Raw genomic sequence first — 23,305 nt, 5'->3', positions numbered from 1 at the left:
TGTGCACTGTGTTTTCATGAGACGGATTGGGTCTTCTGGTCCAACTGAAGTGATCATCAATTGGAAATAATTATTTTCGGCTACTTTTTCAGTCATTCATATTCCTGAACAATGATGTGACCGAGCCACAATTGTTCGCTATTGGTTTGAAGGACATTCTAGACAGTTCGAGGGAATGGTTTGAATATCCAGATCGCCCGACGTTAATCCCATCGAACACATATGCGACGCAATCGTTAGGTCAATTCGTGTAGAAAATCCTGCTCGGGCAATACTTTCGCTGTTACGGACGGCTATAGAGTTAGCATGGCCCAATATTTCTGCAGGGGCTTCCAACGACATGTTCAGTCGGTGCCATGTCGAGTTGCTGCAGTAGGCCAGACCAAACGAGGTCCGATACTACGTTAGGAGGTATCCCATAGCTCTTGTCACCTCAGTGCAAGTTATTTACAGCGTTTGTCAATGTAATGGATATTTTCGTATGACGAGGAGTTCAGGAATATTCGGTTGGGCTCTCAGAAAATAACACGGCACCGATGCAAAAATGCGTTCTCGTCGTGAGCGCTGGGCTACACAGTGCCATTGTTCCGAAGAATTGGCTGCCTCGTTCGACAGTTGCCTGCCAAGCCACGCAATTTGAGCGTTCCGGTTGCTACCCTTTTTCTAATGCTATATATCATGACTCCGCAGTCTTCACCCTAGGATGCCCAAGCTGTTTTTTTTTGCAACGTGGATGCCGAAGGGTGTATTCGGTGAACCTACTGGTATTAAAACAGTGTACTGATGAAAAATTACAGCTTTCAGAAGATTTTTATATTTCAACTTAGGCAGTAACTCATAAATGTTGTTGACAGTTATGAATGTTAGTCCGAGTCAGTAAAAAACTGTCATATTACAATACAACATACAATGCCAACAAGCTGCACTGAGTTCTCCACTTCACGGCAGGAGTCACACTTCACATCTCTTTCTGACTGTGTGTTAAGTACATGATTGTTGCGCTTTCCAAAATGCTGTCCTGATGTACTTAGATTGTTGTACTTCTCCTTCTCTGTTTTAGCTTTACTTTTACACAAAAACGGCACCGGCTTCCCCTGCAGGAGACTAATCTGCATGTGTTTTCACTTCTTTGGTTTTCTTTTGTAGAAACTTTCCACTGACTGAACAATTTTGTTAGATAACCCTCTTACAGTAGCCGGCCGGGGTGGCCGAGCGGTTCTAGGCGCTACAGTCTGGAACCACGCGACCGCTACGGTCGCAGGTTCGAATCCTGCCTTGGGCATGGATGTGTTCTAAGTTCTAGGAGACTGATGACCTCAGAAGTTGAGTCCCGTAGTGCTCAGAGCCATTTTGAACCTCTTACAGCAGTATTTCTTTATGCTACGTGTGGGTTCAATAGTTCCAGCCCAGCTTCCAGGTGAAAAGGTTTCCGTTTGTTGTCTTTCTTCTCACTCCGTCTTGGACGTTACTGGAGGAAAATGGTCCTTGGACTGATAGCACAGCGTTAAACTCTGACAGGGGTCACCCCTATCTTTCACTCTTGCAGGTGTACATAGGAGCCATTTGATGAATGGTATCAGATCCACCTTTAGCTGATTTATAATATAAATTTATATGGGTTTTAATCTTCTCCCCTCCTTCAGCGTCTTCGTCTTGGTGCACTGTTGATAACGTCAGCAAGTTTTTACTTAGGTATGTTTTTGTTATGTAGGGTACCAAAGTAACTGGTGGCCAGCCTGTTGTTGGTTCTGTGAATAAGATCAATGACGAATATAGCTTTCGATCTGATGAGTTCTTCATTGTGTCTGGAATATGGCTCCTGTTTGATTGCAGAGTTCCTACTGCAGTAACTTTGTACTCCTTCTCCAAATTTACCGATGTGTGGTATCGGTCTGTAGTAATATTTCGACCAGCATTTTTCACAGGCACTGCCAGTTGTTTGACGGCAGCTGCTGAACCTCATTCTTCCTTGAACAGACACTGTACTTTAACTACTTAGGATTTCATATTCGTGACGTATCTGTGTGCTGCGGCTGACATCATACATGTAAGGATGCAACACTTGGCCGATTTCTCCTTCATAAATCCTTTGAAGTGGCAGCGTCCTCTTACGAAGCTGAGTGTCTCCGTGGTGAGGTGCCCTCTTAGTTTATACAGTAGTGGAACCCTATCGTTCGCTTTGTGATATTTTTCACGGATTGCTGTGAACTTGACAAAACTACCTGCCAGCAAAGAAAGGAAGCTGACATCAGCCGGCCGGAGTGGCCGAGCGGTTCTAAGCGCGTCAGTCTGGAACCGCGTGACCGCTACGGTCTCAGGTTCGAATCCTGCCTCGGGCATGGATGTGTGTGATGTCCTTAGGTTAGTTAGGTTTAAGTAGTTCCAAGTTCTAGGGGACTGATGACCTCAGATGTTAAGTCTCATAGTGCTCAGGGCCATTTGAACCATTTTTCAGTTTTGTCATCAGACCTAATGATTCTAATAAGTACCCTGAAATGTTCTCTTGCCATAATAGCCTTGTAAACAGGCTGACAAATTAGGTTTCACGGGACATCGTGTATATCGACAGAATTGTTCTTATGTGCACCTGTAAGTATGAGTATTCCTGTAAAGGCATACAATTCTCTCTCATTAGTAGAAGTAACATTTAGGCTAAGTGCCTCTTCATTTATAACGTCCGTGATGTCAGATGTAAAATGTAATATTAAGGCTTCGCCGACTGGAGTCACTCCAGCCTGCTCCTTCACTGTATTTGCAGGAAATCTCCTACGTATGCTGTGATTACATAATTTCTTCCAGGCTTGGCCACAGTCACATCCTCATGGCCGGTACCTGAAGCTACATTATCTTCATTATTGTCTGTAATGGCCACATCACTTTCTCGAACTCATACACCATAACACCAGCTTCATATTCATTTTCGTTCCCTGAGTTAGAATCTTCATCCAAAAATATCGTTAAGAATTATTTCTAAAGATGATCCAGGTATTCTTTTATACATTTCTGAGTCAATGTGTGAATAACAGGGAACTGACCTAACTCACTCGTACACAAGATAAATCACAGCTGAATGCCATCAACAACAACTTCCTCTGAAAATAAACTGATTGTTGAGAATATTAAGAATACCACCCAACAGGAAACAGACTTTGTAGAGGAGGGAAATAAAAAAAAAGTTATATAGGAAAACTTTCTGCATCGTGTAAACCAGGAGGGGGCAGTTAGTTCAACCCATATTAAAACTCTGGAGGGTACTTTTGTTCTGTCGTCGCAACTACAAAAATGCGTACTTTTTTTACCAGGTTCTTTTCGCTTTATTGAGGTAAAGCGTCATCAATGATGGTGATTTCCTCTTGATTTCTCGTTTACATCGGGAAATGCCGTCTGCTAGCTCGTCCTTTCTGTTTTCTTCTTTAGACACTGGTATTTGTTGTCCAATTTTTAGTTGTTCTGCAGCACTATGCATTTCTCATGTTTTGCACACCACATTTTTTCGCACACCACTATTTACTGTTTCTTTTTATACTTCCAAATCTTCATTTATTTCGTCCATAGCAGGTGTTTTGTATCAAATTTATTGCCACTAAACATTCACACAATATTCAATAAACAATAAGTCAAAGGGAAAACTTTTTATGACTTTCTTTGGGCAGAGACTAAGGGACATAAACAGATGTGTGTTCAATGAACCGCCTCCACTTAGGAGTCCTCGGTTTAATCGTCACGCAGCCTTCTTCGAAAACAGATTCCTTAAATTTCGCGGGAACTTCGACGTCTGTTTCTCAAGGACTCACACAGAAGTTCCCCCAGAATTTCCGGGCTCTAGCGACATGTTGCGATCCTGCCAGCACGGATCTGAAATCGTTTCACGTCTAGTATGTTGCCTACTGGACATAACACCAGAACAGAGGAACATAACTCTATTGCATGTAAATTCCTCTACACTTTCACTGCGTTTTCCCAGAACAATTCCAGCTAATCTAAGTGTTCCATTCACCTGCCCTACCACTCATTTTAGGTGAGCACCCCATTCCTTACTGCTTCTTAATACAGATTGTTCACAACAGAATGTCCTAATTTCAGTGGTATATCGTAAGATTTTAGTTTCAAAAATGGTTCAAATGGCTCTAAGCACCATGGGACTTAATATCTGAGGTCATCAGTCCCCTTGACTTAGAACTACTTGAACCTAACTAACCTAAGGACATCACACACATCCATGCCCTAGACAGGATTCGAACCTGCGACCGTAGCAGCAGCGCGGGTCCGGACTGAAGCGCCTAGATGCCAATGGGAAGCGGCTCCAACTTTGTGCCAAATAAAGTTCTTAGGTTCATAGATTCACTTTCTAATTGCGGATAATGATAATGTGTGCGCATATGCAGGTTCTCCCACCTGTGGGACGGAATCAACCTCTTCACTTGCGTCTATTGTTTCGAAAATGTCGTATGTGAATAAAGGATGTCTTTCACGCGAGTGTTTTTCTAGTCTTGAAACTTAGCAAATATGATTTCGAGACTGGGTTGTGGAAGGTGACTGCACGTAAAGTACAAGACACACAAAAAACAGACACGTGTCGGTATATCCAAGTTCTTAGCTCATGTGACAGGTGTCCAATGTGGGCACTGTTTGCGACATGGCAAACGTCGGTACGGACGGAAGAGCAAGTGCGTGAAATTGATTGCTGCTCTGTAGGCTGTAATGACACCAGCCCGCTTCGGAAAACTATTCATGATATTGTGTATCTGTAGGCTCATTGCGACAATACGGAGAGGATAATTTGTGAACACGCCTGTCCTATTGTCGTGCGCTCTGCAATTACTTAACGGTCCATTTCAGGAATCTAAACTTGGACTTACGTTCTGTTCACTCATATGTATCAGTTTTCTGTACGTTTTGCAGTTCTCGCGCAGTTGTCTTCTGAATTCGAGGTACTTTTGAATATCGCTGTATTTGGACCGTACTTCATATACTCTATCTTCGCTGGTAGTCGATAAAGTGCATCAGTGCGGAACGCCTTTCGGGTAACTAGGATAGTGGAATGCCCGTATTCACCCGAATCTGTTGTTTGCTGGGTATTGTGGACGAATAATACTTGCTGTGTTTTACACACGTGGTTTCTTCTGAAACCTAGCAAACGTCATTTCGACTGCTCATGACAGTTCATTCACTCTAAGACAAAGAATAAAACGACACAGCACGAAGAAGTTACCCGAACGAGACGGAAATCGGTAGAGGTGACACACACGTGCCGTGGCCGAGCGGTTCTAGGCGCTTCAGTGTGGAACCGCGCGACTGCTACGGTCGCAAGTTCGAATCTTGCCTCGGGCATGGATGTGTGTGATGTCCTTAGGTTAGTTAGGTTTCAGTAGTTCTAAGTTCTAGGGGACTTATGACCTCAGATGTTAAGTCCCATAGTGCTCAGAACCATTTGAACCATTTTTTTGACATACATGTCATGACAAACAAAGGATTACAGTTTCAGCAAAACTGGTTGATTTATTCAACATAAAGAGCTCCATAAATTGAGGAAACCAATAACGCATTGATCCACCTCTCGCTCTTATTGAAGCAGTTATTCGGCTTGATATTTTTGATGAGTTGTCGGGCACTCTCCTGAGGGATATCGTGCTAAATTCTGTCCAATTGGTACTTTACATCGTCAAAATCTGGAGCGAGCAGGGCCTGCTCATAGTGATTCAAACGTTCTCAAGTGGGGAGAGATTTGGCGATCTTGATGGCCAAGGTAGGGTTTGGCAAGCCAGAAAATTACCAGTGGAGACTCTCGCCGCGTGCAGGTGGGCATTATCTTGTTGAAAGACAAGCCCAGGATGGCTTGCCCTGAAGGGCAAACGGGGGCGTACAATATTATTGACGTACCAATGTGCTCTAACAATGCCGAAGATGAAAAGGAAAGGGGTCGTCTTACAAAAATAAATGGCACGTTGGAACATCACTCCCGGTTGTCATGATGTCTGGCGCGCGACAATCAGGTTGGTATCCCACTATTATCCGGGGCGTCTCTAGACATCGGTTCGAATCGGGACTAAAAAAAAAAAAAGGCTCTGAGCACTATGGGACCCAGCTTCTGAGGTCATTAGTCCCCTAGAACTTAGAATTAGTTAAACCTAACTAACCTAAGGACATCACACACATCCATGCCCGAGGCAGGATTCGAACCTGCGACCGCAGCGGTGTTGCGGTTCCAGACTGCAGCCCCTAGAACCACACGGCCACTTTGGCCGGCAATTGGGACTCATCACTGAAGACAATTCTACTTCAGTCTATGAGGTTGTAGTCCGAATGTGCCTGACACCAATGCCAATGGGACTGTTCGTGTGATGAGGCCAGTGGTAGTCGTCGCAATGGGCGCCGTGAGCTTAGCTTTCTTTCAGCCACCTAGTAATGATCCTTGTGCTCACTGATGTACCAGTTGTACTTCGGATCCACGATAATGGTGAATCTGGGGCTCTGAGTGCGTCTCTGACGATTGCTCGGTCATCACGTTCCATCATGACACTGCGCGCAGCCACGATTTAGCCATTCTTGCCAACATCCTCGAATAGTTGCGTGGCTCCTATTCAAGTGTAGAGGGTATCGCCGGTTACTCCAACCGCATTCTTTGAGGCCATGTACATGTCTTCTCTCAAATGCTGACATCTACGTGTATCGTTCATGAGCCTGCCTATCTGCCTACACAGAATTAAATTCGCAAATATCTTACGCGATGATATGGACCTGACCCCAGGTTACTGGCCTTGCGAACTGCGCGGTAAAATGGCGCTGTAGCGTCACACATTTATTCATCGACTGCCAAAGTTTGCAGTTTTGCGTTTTCGGTATATAACTGTATGGCTATCAATTTGCGACCGGTTTGTTTAACCCCTTCGTGGTGTGTCGCTTTTTTGTTTTTTTGTTTTAGAGAGTATTTATCAAGTGTGCCGTGTTATTTCTCGTGTAGTCTCTGAGCTGCACCTCGCTGTGGTGTCCGCAGGAAGACAACCGCCAGTCCTGTGGCCGGGGTGCCGGAGTGGCGGCCGTACACGCTGCAGGACCCATCCTTCCTGCTGGTGGACAAGGCGCCGCAGCTGCGGCAGGACTTCGAGCGGCAGCTGACCGTCGCGGCCTCGGAGGGCCTCCGGAAGCAGGCGTCGGCCGCCACCGCCTGCTGTGTCGCCAGCGTCGCGACGCTGGTGGCCGTCGTCGCCGCCTCCCTGGCCTTCCACTAGGCGGCAGGGGCAGTACGACAGCCGGGCCGCCCCCACAGCAACTCGCCACGTCCGGCTGCTCGGGAGACAAACTGTTTATTCTGCACAAAAGATAACTACAGCTGTAGGACTGAGCCAGTGTGTGACAAGCCACGTCAAAAGATTCTACTACACTGCTCAAAAGAATTATGGGAACATGACCTTGAGCGTCTGCTGTACTCCACTGAGCAATAATTGAGGACTGGGCATATTAACAACAAAACATCATTAGATACTCGCTCATTTATGTAACAAGAACTGAAAGTGCCGACAGGTGTCGAAAACAAAGTGGAAGCGATCATTCATCTCGTCATCCTCGGCGCTTTGGACTTTCAGAGCTTTAGTAGAGCATGTGCGCTCTTGAGCGTTTATCACCGCCTGAGACTTACGTGGGAAGTCTACGAGGTCATCCTGTGGTATCCGTTCACATTCTTGATGAGAGTCTCTGAGAGCTCTTGTAGGGTCTGTGTTGGAACATGTCGACCACGGACGCGTCTACCAAGCATGTCGCGCACATGCTCGGTGGAGTTTAGGTCCGGACTCACTGCTAGCCACTGCATTACTACGATGCTCCTGCTTTGTAACACATCCACATGGACCCTGGCGTTATCGCGCACGAGAAGGAATTCAGTGCCACTGCCACATGCAGCGTCCACCACACAGTCCAACAAGGTCTGTTCGATGCTCTGCCTGGACTTAAGGCGACCGTGAGACAACGATAACGTCCTAACGATTGTCGACGCTGATCCCTCTCCCTACACCGTCACACAACCTCCGCTGCATCTGTCGATTTTATGGACATCGTTTGGCAGGTATCGCTCATCGCGATGTCTCAACACCCGGACACGGCCATCGCCTTGCGTCAGAGCAAAATATGGGCTCGTCTGTGAATAACACGTTTCGCCAGTGACGAAGTTGCCAGTATACGTGGGAACGACGGAACTGAAGCCGAGCTGCGAGATGTTGTCGCGACAAGCAGTGCGTCGTAACGTCCTTTCGCGTAACCTGTTGCTTACAGTTTGCTCCGAGCCAGCAGCTCCAGTGGCTGTTCTGAGGTGGTCTCGCGGTATTCGTATGAGGCTCCAACGCAGAGATGGCCAGATATCGGTCTTCAGGTGGCGTTGTACTGCGTCGGCGACCTTGTCCAACTCGGCTTGTGTACTGACGTGTCTGCTTGTAGCGTGTCCGCAACCTATGGATGACAGATGGAGACATGTTGGAATCTGCAGCAACAAGACGGAAAGTCCATCCTTCTTGGATCAAACAGCACTTGCACTATATTATGACGTCGCATTGTGTGTGCCTGGTTGAAAGGAACGTACAGTCATCTGTGTACGTCGCTAGAGAACACCTGACCAGCGGTACTCATTTCCTTCTGACAGGCCATCTAATTCTTCAGTGCATAACACAGCCAACAGGCGAGGATTGACTTCAGCTGTTGCATACACTAAAAGCGAAGAGCATTGCAATAAGACCAGAGGTACGGTTTGTATCAAAATTGATTTAACATGCCGGACGTTGACTTTCGTGTTTCCTTAATTGTTTTAAGCAGTGTGCATACCAGCAAAAGCCTCTCTGCTCGCCGCTGCGAATCGAATACCTACAGAAAACTGAGAGTGGAGAAATTCATTACAAAACATTAAACACATTAGCTTTAGTCTTTCTCTGCTCGTGAGTGTGTGCTCATAGTTCAAGAGCTTGAAGGTGTGTGACAACTGTACACGTTAAAATTAGCTTCAATTTGTTTTGTGAAAATATTTGCCTTTCTTCTGGGAGCAATAAAAGTATGTGGGTAGATGAAGTAGTCTGCATTCTGTGACATGAAATAAACTTAATCACCCTGTACACATTTTCTATGCGTTATAACTATTAATGGTCTTGATCGCAATGTAATATAATAACAACGGCCACGTACCACTGAAAGCTGAATAATGTTTTCGAAAAACAAACCAAAAGGTAGGCTTCCAAACCACTACTGCATTAAAATAATGTTTCCAAGGTAAAATATTTTAGAAGGGGACCGCACCTACTCGCCGACACCGATTTCGTCCAGATTTGTAGTCTATGTAGAGCTTGACCAGAAATTGAAGTGACAGAAGTGGCCAAACGTTAAGAAGAAAAAACTAGCACTTTTGGCGCGGGATGGACGAGGCCTGAGCTATGTACGTTGGCGTGACTATCATGCAGCTGTTAATCGGTCGCAAGAGTAGAGAAAGGTAATCCGAGGGTGGCGGGTTCTAGTCTGTGTGCTGAAACTTTTTTTTAAATTTTCGATTTTTACGTTATTTACAGTGCAAATAAAGCGAAATACTGATCAGAATATTGTGTTGTGTCTAGGAATCCTGCATACTCGGTTTGTTAGGCAAACAATAAAACAACTCATATTAATGAGTTTTATTAAAACAAGTACAAATACTAAAATTTGATCTGAGAATTCTTGTTAAAGTTATCTGAATTAATAAAAATATATCCTGAAGTGTATTGTTTCTGGTTGTAGGCCAACGCTGTGATAATAAATGAACTGTCGTAATGAAAGTTGTACTGTCGCAATGTGAAGGTCAAGCTGCACTGTAGAAGTTATTGTTGTAGTGAAAAGAGAAGTCTTTCGTACTGTAAAAGTTAGCAATCTGACTGCAAGAATTTTGAACAGTATAAAGTGCCTGAATAATTAACTTGGACATGAAACCTAGAGTAATTGAAACTTCCTTTCAGATTAAAACTGTGTAGACCGAGGCTCGAACTCGGGACCTTTGCCTTTCGCGGGCAAGTGCTCTACCAACTGAGCTACCCAAGCACGACTCACGCCCCGTCCTCACAGCTTTACTTCTGCCAGTACCTTGCCTCCTACCTCCCAAACAGAAGCTCTCCAGCGAACCGCTGTAGGGTGAAAATGTCATTCTGGAAATATCCCCCAGACTTTGGCTAAACCATCTCTCCGCAATATCCTTTCTTTCAGGAGTGCTAGTTCTGCAAGGTTCGCAGGAGAGCTTCTGTAAAGTTTGGAAGGTAGGAGACGAGGTACTGGAAGTAAAGCTGTGAGGAAGGGGCGTGAGTCGTGCTTGGGTAGCTCAGTTGGTAGAGCACTTGCCCGCGAAAGGCAAAGGTCCCGAGTTCGAGTCTCGGTCCGGCACACAGTCTTAACCTGGCAGGAAGTTTCATATCAACGCATACTTCGCTGCAGAGTGAAAATCTCATTCTAGAAACATCTCCCAGGCTGTGGCTAAGTCAGGTCTCCGCAATATCCTTTCTTTCAGGAGTGCTAGTTCTGCAAGGTTCGCAGGAGAGCTTCTGTAATGTTTGGAAGGTAGGAGATGAGGTACTGGCAGAAGTAAAGCTGTGAGGACGGGGCGTGAGTCGTGCTTGGGTAGCTCAGTTGGTAGAGCACTTGCCCGCGAAAGGCAAAGGTCCCAAGTTCAAGTCTCGGTCCGGCACACAGTTTTAATCTGCCAGGAGGTTTCATATCAGCGCACTCTCCGCTGCAGAGTGAAAATCTCATTCTAGAGTAATTGGTTTTGCAAAAATTTGATCACAAAAAGTGTCTCTGAAAAACATAAGTCTATTCTGCGCAAATCTGGATAATGCGTCGCAGTACTAGTGTGTCTTGTGCGCCGCTATGCTAAAGCTGCAAATTACTGTATCTGCACAGAGGCACTACAGAGGTGCAATGAGTTCTCTGTTAATTGCAAATTGAACGGTTTATCGAACATAGTTGGTTGGATCATCCATTAAAAAGAAATTAAATATTCGCAAAAATGACAAACTCTGGTGTATTGAGAAAAAGTGCTCGAGGCAGATTTTATCGTTAATGAACTTCTCAACATCCAAACAATACACTTTCTTACCTCTCAAATCTAACAACTCTCAATACAATAACCAAGTTTGTTCGATGGCGCAGCAATAGTGAAAAAAAAGTAACATCATTATTTTATTTACCTGACATTCCATTAGATTTCTGCCTTCACAAATCAGTTTGATAATCATGTTGATTGAACAAATTGATAAACTGAGACATTAAATTTAGATCATAAAATTGCCATAGCTTCCTAACTAACACTGCTTAACGTTGTCAGTCTAATTCTAACGCATCTGAAGTTCGACTGTGTCTCTCTGAAGTTAAAGATTGTCTGCTCCCACTTCGCCCTCGGGCAGCTCAAAGATGTTAGTTTAACTTCGGCGATACAGTTTACAACATCGCTGCTCGCTCACAATCGATTCAGATACCAAAAAAATTCAGATACGAAAATTATACATTACACCGATCACTTGTAGTCCTTTGTACATGATCATCCACCAGTGCAGTTACACAGGTGTGTCGCAAGCAAAGGGCGGCATACAAAATAATCAGTCTTCTTCAGAAGAGACCAACATAAGTAACACTTCTGGTCCTAGCGACCGCTTCTAACAAAAGTCTGTCAACGGAATTGCTGTGACTGCTGATCTCTGACTGTGCTACATAGATATTGCTAATGAAGAGGCTACGATGCGTCGGCTAACGAAGTGGCTAACGTTGAAGCTGCCATCAGTTGGGAGCGGCGCTTATGTCGTCTTCACCTAGATGCCGCTGCTGTCGCGTTATCGTCCTGAACGGAGGTCGGTGGCGTACGATTGGCTGACCTCTTCTCACAGCCTTCTCTTCTGTGTCGTTCCCGAATGGCGTGCCGGCGCTGATTTACTCCGTAACATCCCTTGCTCCCCCCCCCCCCCCAAAAAGTGACAGACAGTCTCATCGCGTATGCAGCAGGCCGGCCGGAGTGGCCGAGCGGTTCTAGGCGCTACAGTCTGGCACCGCGCGACCGCTTCGGTCGCGGGTTCGAATCCTGCCTCGGGCATGGATGTGTGTGTTGTCCTTAGGTTAGTTAGGTTTACGTAGTTCTAAGTTCTAGGGGACTGATGAGCTCAGAAGTTAAGTCCCATAGTGCTCAGAGCCATTTGAACCATTTTTTTTATATGCAGCACGACAACATTGGGGGGGGGGGGGGGAGGCGGGGGGGTAGGCAGGAATTTGAAAGCTCTGATGGATTGGATGCTGTGGCTGCAAGGGACGTCAGACTTCCGGTAGTACCCCACCATCGGGCCTTCGCTCTGGTGGAAACATCCCCCAGGGAAAACGTCCAGAAGGGTGTGCGTCCACCTCCTAAGATCCATATCAAGATGTAGACGACGTCGGCCGCTGCAGCGTGGGCGGGTCCAGCTCCATTGATAAGACGAGAGGAGGTGGAGGAGGCGAAGGCTCCGTCTCCATGGGATCGTCCCACAGTGCTGTGATAACCTCTCCTGCAGTTGCTGTGGCCGTACTGTCCTCGGGATCTGTGAATCTTGAGGAAGAGATACAGACGGATCACCGTGCACGTGAGAGTGGCGAATTTGATTGTGACGGCGGCGCTGCAATCCGTCTGGGTCTGAAGTGAGATACATGGATGCGCAAGGTCGACGAAGGACCTCGCCTCGCGCCCACCGTCTGCTGAAGCTGAAAACCCTGAAAAACACAATATCATGTGGCGAGACGCCTTACTTGCGGCCTTCCTTCGACGCCGGATGCTGGGGAGGGTGGGGCAGGTGGAGCAGTGTCCGTGAAGCAATTCCGCCGGCGATGGTCCATCTTGTGGATGCGAACGATAAGAGGCGAGAAACACTTGCAATGCTTGATCCCTGGTGTGTGCAGTTCGAAGTTTGGTAGTCTGCTGCTCGAAAGGTCTGACAAAACGTTCCGCTTCGCCGTTTGACTGTGGATGGAACGGTGCACCAGTTAGATGCTGTATGCCACTGCGTTCAGGGAATGGTTCAATTCATTTGACATGAACTAAGGGCCGTTGTCTGACTCTACGACTTCAGGCAAATCTTCGGGGCAAAAAGTAGAGAACAACACCTGAACTGTACTACATGACGTTGTCGAGTTCATTGGTACAGCAAATGGAAACTTCCTATAAGAGCCTACCACAATCAACCAACGAATGTTCCAAAAAGGTCCCGCAAAATCTGTGTGCACACGTTGCCATGGTGATTGCGAGTTAGGCCAAGCAGAGAATTTTTGTGGCGGAGTGGACTGATTTTCCGCATATGCGTGACACTGTGACGTCATCTGCTCTATTTCAGTGCCAAGGAGCTTTTAAAAAACTTAAAGATACATTGCTCAGCGATCGATGCTTCATTCACTTTGATACTGACAAACCAGTTGTGTTGCAAGTTGACACTTCCTCTTACGGAATCAGTGCAGTGCTTTCGCACAGATTTTCTGCCATACAAATGGTGATGGAATTTTGTGACGCCATACACAATAGCCAATGCTTCTTTCTCTATTTGAGCTTCGGCCAACACTTTTCAGGCGAAAACAATAGGCCTGTCTTGATCACCAAATGTGTGAGAAAGCACTGCACCGATTGTGTAAGAGGAAGCGTCAACTTGCAACATAATTGGTTTGTCAGGATCTAAGTGAACCAAGCATCGATCTCTGAGCAATGCATCTTTAAGTTTTTGAAAAGCTTCTTGGCACTCATCTGACCAAATAAAGGTGACGTTCTTGCTATGCAAGCGATGCAATGGAGCTGCGATTTGTGCAGCATTTGGTATGAATCGAGTATAATAGTTCTTTTTCCCTAAGACTAACTGCAATTCTGTGACATTGCGAGGAACTGGCAGGTCATGCGTGGCTAACAGATGCAACTCAAAAGGCTGTACAACTTCACTGTTTATGACAGGACCAAGATACGGGAACTCAGGTTTAAAAAATCACACTTGTCCAATCTACACTTTAGTCCTGCATTAGATAACACACGAAAAAACATGCATATTTACAATGTGTTCTTCAGGTGTATGAACTGCGACGCCACTATCGTTGAAATAGTTTGAACAATTTGGTACTTGAGCTGTTCCAAATACCGTTGGAAAATGGCGGGCGCGAAAGCACTGCAAAAAGGCAAATACAAATATTTAAACAAGCCCAAATGAGTGTTCACAACACACACGGTTTGAGGTTCTTTATCTAGTGGTATTTGAAGATATGCGTCGCGCAAATCAATTTTTGGAAACTAGCGACCAGCTCCTAATCTCGAATATCGAAAACGATCTGCGCGTTCTGAGAAACTGCAACAGTCTATACCGACAACTAACAATAAAAGAAAATTACCACATACAAAAGGCTATAGTGGAAGCGAAAAATGTAATACATGAAAACACAACACTCTGCAACAACACACTCTTTACCGCTCTGAGAGAACTGACCAAGGACACAGAACAGAAAGCACACACACGCAAAAGAACCACTTCCCCAACACACACAGAGACATAAATAATGAACAGAAGTCGTCGTAATTCGCGCTACAGTTTTTCATAGCCGTTCTCGCCACTTGCGATACACCTCTCGCGACACACGCGAACAGCAAGATGGCGTAATATTCTGGATCGGAAACAAAGTGCAAAAGTTTTGTTTTTCTGTGTAAAAAGCAGCCACACACCATCCAACGAACGTGAGTACACGAATATGTAAGCAACAACTAAATACACACCAAAATAACTGGTTTCCACAACACTACCACAACCCAAAGTATATACTGCTGACATACGAAGTTCACCATTTGAGTATTTGTTTACTAACAGCCGCTCACACGGTTGCAGGTGACATGATGTTCGCTAAGTGAAAAGACGGCAATAGAAAAAAAGAGCACAGAAAATATGTCACAAACAACGCCAATAATTGCTTAAAACATGCTGTAGCATACAGTATATAAGGTAGTATGAAAATATCAATATAAAACTATATTTCAAAAGACGATTTGTAAAAATTTAATAATGTTTTACTGTGTTTGTACAACCATACCATTTTCTGCATGTTTTAGATTAAAAAACCCCACTGATGATGGTGATATTTGTCGCCGAAACTAGTTTTGGATAATAAAGAAATAAACGAATAACAAGGTGTTTTGCATCAAGGCGGACTCAATTTGTGATATTACTGTTTTTCTATGCAAACACGGACAAGATGGAAAAGGTGCGAGATAATATTATTATTAGCTCCTAATCTGTTTACGAGATCCTCTGGGCATGGCAATGGAGAAGTATTAATCACAGTTGGTGGGTTGACTGTAGACTTAAAGTCAACACAGAGGCGAATGCGACGTGAAGGTGTGGGGAGGAAAACCAGTGGACCTGCCCATTGATTACCTTGTATGGGCGTAATAACTCCATTATCTTGCAATTCTTTAAGTTGAGCAGCCACATTGTCCCGTAATGCAATAGGAACAGTTCTGGCCCGGAAAAATTTCTGATAAACATTGTGTTTCATAGTAATATGTGCAACAAAATTGTTAGCCTTGCATAAACCTTCAGAAAAGAGTTGGTATTGAATGCAGTCACTGACAACACACTGTCCAGAATTTAAAAGCCAAACAAATCAAACGAATCAAGGACAAATATGTTCTCAAAAGTGGTTCAAATGGCTCTGAGCACTATGGGACTTAACTGCTGTGGTCATCAGTCCCCTAGAACTAAGAACTACTTAAACCTAACCAACCTAAGGACATCACACACATCCATGCCTGAGGCAGGATTCGAACCTGCGACCGTAGCGGTCGCGCGGTTCGAGACTGTAGCGCCTATATGTTCTCACACTCAGGTGATTGTAGCATAGTGAAAGTCACAGTTCGTGTATGCGAGCGATACATGGCAGACAAAGTACATTTTCTGAGAATGGGAATGTCTTGTCCATTATAATCCGGCAGGTGTGTGGCAGTTCTAGACAGTCTTTGGGAGCCTAAGAGTTCATGTGTGTTACGATTCAGCAATGTAACAGAGGCATCCATGTCCAACTGAAATTTCACACCTTTTGCACTAAGATACAAATCATCGAAAACTTTGTTGGACAGGCATAACACTGAAGAAACTGTTTGCTTGCTAGTTTTGCTAAGGCCTGAAGCTGGCTTTAAATACACTATATTGATTACAAGAGCATTGTGACTAGTTTTTTGTTAGTTCCGTTGTTCCGTTGCAAACATATGGATTTTGCGTGACCTTTCTTGACACAAGCATAACACTGTGCTTGTATATATGGGCAATCTTGGCGTTCGTGCCGTGAATAGCAACGAGGCCATGACTTAATTTTATTCACTGATGTAGCCGCCTGTTTAGAAAACTGTTTACGCAGCTTGAAGCGCACGCGCTGTTGCTGCCTATTAGGCCAGTCTCACAGCAAGGGACGACTCAACCCGACAAATCGGTGGCTCCTCAAATTTACCAGCTGCTGTGGCACCTGAATCATACTGATCTAGAATTTGCACTACTTGATGAAATGATGGATCTGATTGTTTCAAAATATATTCTCTAAGTTGGACATCAGTTACACTGTACACAGTCGCATCATGCAACATGACATCTGAGTGTAACACAGCACAAGCACATCTGAATTCGCATTTCCTCGTCATACTGTGCAAATTGTTACCCACTCGCGATAAGTTTATTCTGACCTTTTCTTGCACTGAAAGAATTGGTACCTACTGCCACCACATTCACTTGTTGGTCATAATAGAGTGCCTACAACCTCATCATAGGAAAATGCACTCTGAGTGGCGTTAGGGAACAATTTCGGAATGAAGCGAAAAACTGCACTGCCTACCGTTGACAGAACGTAGTGTAGTTTCACAGTATCTGATACTTCATGAGCAAGCATATGAGCTTCATAATGTTGCAACCACTCGAAACATTCCTCTTCTTTTTCGTTAAACTGGCGAAAAGGCGGTATGGCACTTGGAGCTACAGTTGTTGCATGTTCATTGGGTGGTTGCACTGCATTTGTTGCTTCGTTGGCCAGTAACTGCTGTACCATGTTAGAAGGGTTGCAATCTGCTGCATCTGAAACTGAAACATTTGTGTTAGCTGCGTTGCATCTACTGCTTGGCGTGGGAGAGATGCATTGCTCATTTTGGAATAGGGAAGTGCAACAGACAATGGAAGCAATGAAAATAAGCACATAAGCAAAGAAAATTTCTGCGACCCCCACCTGAAAACCCTGAATAGAAAAACTACTAAAAGAGACACTGTAAAAACATGTAAACACACCCCCACAAAGAAACGACAAGGTGAAATTAAGGCGCCAGAAAAACACAAAAGCCCACGACAAAACAAAACAGAGAATCTGTGGTAGCAGGTGTCTCTGGGTTCGAAGCGTTGACAGATTTCGAGCGGCCTAAGGAGCTGCAGTCATGGACTGTGCGGCTGGTCCCGGCGGAGGTTCGAATCCTCCCTAGGACATGGGTGTGTGTGTGTTTGTACTTAGGATAATTTAGGTTAAGTAGTGTATAAGCTTAGGGACTGATGACCTTAGCAATTAAGTCCCATAAGATTTCACACACATTTTTTCGTTAACAGGTTTTAGCTATGTTATTCGTACATCTCATCGACTTGTTACTGATCTAGGAATCCTGCATACTCGGTTCGCTGAACAAACAATCAAACAACTCGTATTAATGAGTTGTATTAAAACAAGACAAATACAAATACATATCTCGCTTCCCACTCCCGGGTTCCCGGGTTCGATTCCCGGCGGGGTCAGGGATTTTCTCTGCCTCGTGATGGCTGGGTGTTGTGTGCTGTCCTTAGGTTAGTTAGGTTTAAGTAGTTCTAAGTTCTAGGGGACTGATGACCATAGCTGTTAAGTCCCATAGTGCTCAGAGCCATTTGAACCATTTTTTACAAATACATAACTTTGATCTGAGCATTCTTTTAGTCCTTTATACATGATCCTCCACTAGTGCAATTACACAGATGTGTCGCAAGCAAAGGGCGACATACAAAATAATCAGAATAGACAGACACAAGTAATACTTCTGGTCCTAGCGACTGCTACTAACAAAAGTCTGTCAACTGAACTGCTGTGACTGCTGATCTCTAACTGTGCTACGTAGAGATTGCTGATGATAAAGGCTACGATACGTCGGCTAGCAAAATGGTTAACACTGAAGCTGCTTTCGAAGTGGGCTGCCACCAGTCGGGCGTGGCGCTTGTGTCGCCTTCACCTAGGGGCCTCTGCTGCTGCGTTGGCATCCTGGAGGAAGGTCGGTGGCGTACGATTGGCTGACCTCTTCTCACAGCCTTCTCTTCTGTGTCGTTTCTGACTGGCGTGCCAGCGCTGACTTTACGCCTTAACATATCGTATTTATTAATATTTTCATAGAAGGCAACAAAAGGAAAGGCAATGGAAAATTTGGTATTGCAGATAAATTTCCATGAAGGGATTGTTGAGCGTAAATGAGAACTGTATGCTCTATAACAGGCTCATCCAAGAATTGCGCCCGGCGGGCAGTGTAGTTCAGCGCCCCGTCCGCCACCGTGTGTCGCTAGTGTCGGTACAGGAGAGAGAGAGAGAGAGAGAGAGAGAGAGAGAGAGAGAGAGAGAGCTGCGGAGCGAGGGAGACCGCACACCACTGCTCTGCGGTGGACTGTCCCGCAGTCAGATCCAAAGTAAACAAAATAACAGAGGAAACGCACCTCTGTAAAAGTGGTCGATGAGCGGTAAAACAAGTAAACCATATACTGTTTAGGTAACAACTAGTGTTCGCGTGGCAGAATTATTACGCAAAGCTTTAGAAAACAATATCCAAAACAAGAATCCAAGAACATCTTAGTTGTTTTCTCACCCACAGGTTCATTCTACAAGTAAATATTTTTTGTTTTACTTTGGGCTACATCTTTTTGTATCCCTTTTCAGAGTTTAGAAATCGGATCCTTAGTTTGCTGTTTTGTACGTAATAATTGTGACCGACCAAGTTTGAATACTTTTAAAAAAATAGAATTAAGGTTATAAAGCTCTTTAATTCTTACAGTCAACATTGTTGAAGACGATAATTACGTACGAAGTGCGTGTACAGCTGCATGGCGAGACTCGGCGGGCGGTCCGCACAGCCAGCTAGGCGACATGGCTCGGTCAGTGCAACACACGAATTCGCCTGGGGCGCTGGCGGCGGGCGATCGCGGGCGCTGGCGCCCCAGGGGCACAGTTTGCACGAGCCTGCTCTATAACATATAAATATATTATACTAGATACTTCAATTATTCTACATAATTTATACATGCTGAGTGCTATTAGTCGTAAAAGCAGGGAAGAGTAATGTTCTTGGCATCTTGCACGCATTGTAAACAGCACATTTTTGCAGTTACATGGTTCTTAAGTCTCTAAAGAAAATAAAGTGGATTTAAATTCATAAAAGGTCACGCGCAATGCACTATTTCGTCAAATATTGACGAGCATTGCTGATGATGTACAATGGAATGTACACTCCTGGAAATGGAAAAAAGAACACATTGACACCGGTGTGTCAGACCCACCATACTTGCTCCGGACACTGCGAGAGGGCTGTACAAGCAATGATCACACGCACGGCACAGCGGACACACCAGGAACCGCGGTGTTGGCCGTCGAATGGCGCTAGCTGCGCAGCATTTGTGCACCGCCACCGTCAGTGTCAGCCAGTTTGCCGTGGCATACGGAGCTCCATCGCAGTCTTTAACACTGGTAGCATGCCGCGACAGCGTGGACGTGAACCGTATGTGCAGTTGACGGACTTTGAGCGAGGGCGTATAGTGGGCATGCGGGAGGCCGGGTGGACGTACCGCCGAATTGCTCAACACGTGGGGCGTGAGGTCTCCACAGTACATCGATGTTGTCGCCAGTGGTCGGCGGAAGGTGCACGTGCCCGTCGACCTCGGACCGGACCGCAGCGACGCACGGATGCACGCCAAGACCGTAGGATCCTACGCAGTGCCGTAGGGGACCGCACCGCCACTTCCCAGCAAATTAGGGACACTGTTGCTCCTGGGGTATCGGCGAGGACCATTCGCAACCGTCTCCATGAAGCTGGGCTACGGTCCCGCACACCGTTAGGCCGTCTTCCGCTCACGCCCCAACATCGTGCAGCCCGCCTCCAGTGGTGTCGCGACAGGCGTGAATGGAGGGACGAATGGAGACGTGTCGTCTTCAGCGATGAGAGTCGCTTCTGCCTTGGTGCCAATGATGGTCGTATGCGTGTTTGGCGCCGTGCAGGTGAGCGCCACAATCAGGACTGCATACGACCGAGGCACACAGGGCCAACACCCGGCATCATGGTGTGGGGAGCGATCTCCTACACTGGCCGTACACCACTGGTGATCGTCGAGGGGACACTGAATAGTGCACGGTACATCCAAACCGTCATCGAACCCATCGTTCTACCATTCCTAGACCGGCAAGGGAACTTGCTGTTCCAACAGGACAATGCACGTCCGCATGTATCCCGTGCCACCCAACGTGCTCTAGAAGGTGTAAGTCAACTACCCTGGCCAGCAAGATCTCCGGATCTGTCCCCCATTGAGCATGTTTGGGACTGGATGAAGCGTCGTCTCACGCGGTCTGCACGTACAGCACGAACGCTGGTCCAACTGAGGCGCCAGGTGGAAATGGCATGGCAAGCCGTTCCACAGGACTACATCCAGCATCTCTACGATCGTCTCCATGGGAGAATAGCAGCCTGCATTGCTGCGAAAGGTGGATATACACTGTACTAGTGGCGACATTGTGCATGCTCTGTTGCCTGTGTCTATGTGCCTGTGGTTCTGTCAGTGTGATCATGTGATGTATCTGACCCCAGGAATGTGTCAATAAAGTTTCCCCTTCCTGGGACAATGAATTCACGGTGTTCTTATTTCAATTTCCAGGAGTGTATTTTGATGCACTCTTCTTGGGGGGTGACGTAATGTAAACATGGAACTGACTCTTTGACGTGTCAGTTCCATGTTTACACTATATGACAGCTGGATGAGACGTGATTAAGAACTGACAATCCCTAAAATTTTACAGCAATAACATACATGTCAGCCTGTGTATTACCTGACAGCACGGATTTCATACTCTATCGTATTAACTGGCACACAGGTGATTACTATAGGAATATAATGTGCCACTGACTATGGGTTATGTATCCAAAAATCGGTTTGGCCAATAAACATTTCAGTTGCAGCTGATGGTGTTGAGAAGAGTCCTTTAATAAATATCTTAAAGCATTCAAGGCTTTTCCAAGAAGTCGTTCGTATACTGTTACCATAATTTATTAAAGGCTCTGTAATTTCACAGTGTAATGATTTTTTCAAGAAGTTTGCTTTGATCACCTCCACTGCAAGGCACTGTGCTGTCGACTGGATATGTTGCCTGGCTGAGACCCAGAGCCAACACGTGTTGTGGGACGCTAACACTGCACCGCCAGGCCACAGGCACTGTACCAGCAGAAACCTGCAGCTCTCCGGCCACCCCGCATCACTCGAGTGCGAAGAGCGAGGGCGAAAGCCAGAGGCCGACACACGTTGACTTACCACATGCAGCCTGGCTCTTGCTGCCAAAAAATGTTCAAATGTGTGTGAAATCTTATGGGACTTAACTGCTAAGGTCATCAGTCGCTAAGCTTACACACTACTTAACCTACATTATCCTAAGGTCAGACACACACACACACCCATGCGCGAGGGAGGACTCGAACCTCCGCCGGGACCAGCCGCACAGCCCATGACTGCAACGCCGTAGACCGCTCGGCTAATCCCGCACGGCCTCTTGCTGCCGCCTGATTCGACGACATACCGAAAATAGCACACGATGCTCTTGGCATCATTCTGTGAGTCGGGATGTCCTGTTATAGCATGCTTTAGCATCCACACGACATGTCTGATTACAAAGTTTATCCTAGGGAAGAAATTAACATTGGGGTTTACCGTACTGACTGCATTAGAGATGGATCACAAGTTCGGAATGATTCAAGGCTGGGGAAGGAAATCGTCCAACCCCTTTCAAAGGAACCATCCCAGCATATGCCAGGAGAGATTTAGAGTAATCACAAAGACCTGAATTTAGATGATCAGACACAAATCTGAACCGTCGTCCTCCTGAGTGAGAGTCTGGTGCACCAACCACTATGGCACAACAGTCGGAAGAATTTATTTGAGCAGCGCACAGGCGGGAAGAAAACATAACTTTTGCGAAGCCGCGTTAGGTAAATTTCGAGAAAGTGTATTTGAAGAAACCAATGCCATATTCATAAAAGGAAAATCATGATTGCCAATAGAAAGTTATTTAACGATATTTACACCAACATGTTACTATATTATCGTGAAATAGTGGAGGCAGTGTCACAGATCACCATTCCTCGTTTTTATACCTTGCAAAGCAAATCAGTAAAACACTGCTCATCATGCATCTCATATCCTTCATTTCAGCCCATACGTGGAAAGGACGACTGCAGCTAAAAACTTCCACGTTACTCCAATTTCTCAGATTTTCTCGACAGTGGGTTATTAACAACAGTGTAATGGTAATAGACGTCTTCGACTATGCACGTGCAGTAAAATCGAACATTCGAATATTACAGGATTGTTTTTCCCGCTCATCTCCATTAACTAATGTTTTCTTACATTTAGAACGAGCCGCCATTAATTACATCAAACAGAAATTCATCCTAACTTATCCTGCATCATCCCACAGTCACTCATCGATGAAACTTTACCATATACTACAGTGCACATCAGCATACAGTTGCGGATGGCCACACACACCACCCTTGGATCATTTACGTATACAGGGAACGAGAGGGGTGCCGTCATACTTTTCTGTAGCACTCCTGATTATACCATGTGTTTGATGAGTTCTCACCATCGAGGATAGCATACAGGGTCTGTTACTTAAAAAGTCTTCGAGCTTCTTATATTATCTTAGAAATTACAACTCAATACATGATAAATGAGGACAGCTATCAACTCGTATACTGCCTCTCTGTACTACGTACATAACGGATTTGATATTCCACTTAATAATTAACAATTACAATATGTTTATTATCTTTGACATTTCGCGATCTTAAATTTCATGGAGCTCTTTCTTCCGCACCGCCCGGTCCATGGAACTCCTATCTGCACCACAGCAGGTAGCGTCGTCTGACTGCTACTCACTTCCCTACAGTCACTGGGTCGTTAGCTCCGGTATCAGCACCCACGATTTAAAACACCTCCCAACAGTCGGGTGTTCACCACTTATCGACTACTCTGTCATGAACATC

General features: G+C 45.5%; 1 protein-coding gene across 1 annotated transcript in view; it reads left to right on the top strand.

Moving 5' to 3' along the window:
• Positions 1-9,085, top strand: part of LOC126195357 (cholinesterase 2-like) — a 255,797-nt gene extending 246,712 nt beyond the window's left edge. Inside the window, exon 12 of the mRNA XM_049933935.1 lies at positions 6,995-9,085. Within this exon, the coding sequence (XP_049789892.1) occupies positions 6,995-7,229 (235 nt within the window). The 3' untranslated portion in view covers positions 7,230-9,085. The remainder of the gene's footprint in view (positions 1-6,994) is intronic.
• The last annotated feature ends 14,220 nt before the right edge of the window (positions 9,086-23,305 follow it).

Source organism: Schistocerca nitens, chromosome 7, assembly GCF_023898315.1.
Source record: "Schistocerca nitens isolate TAMUIC-IGC-003100 chromosome 7, iqSchNite1.1, whole genome shotgun sequence".
Taxonomy (NCBI): domain Eukaryota; kingdom Metazoa; phylum Arthropoda; class Insecta; order Orthoptera; family Acrididae; genus Schistocerca; species Schistocerca nitens.
The sequence above is the reverse complement of the archived record's forward strand: the minus strand, read 5'-3'. Positions and strand labels throughout refer to the sequence as shown.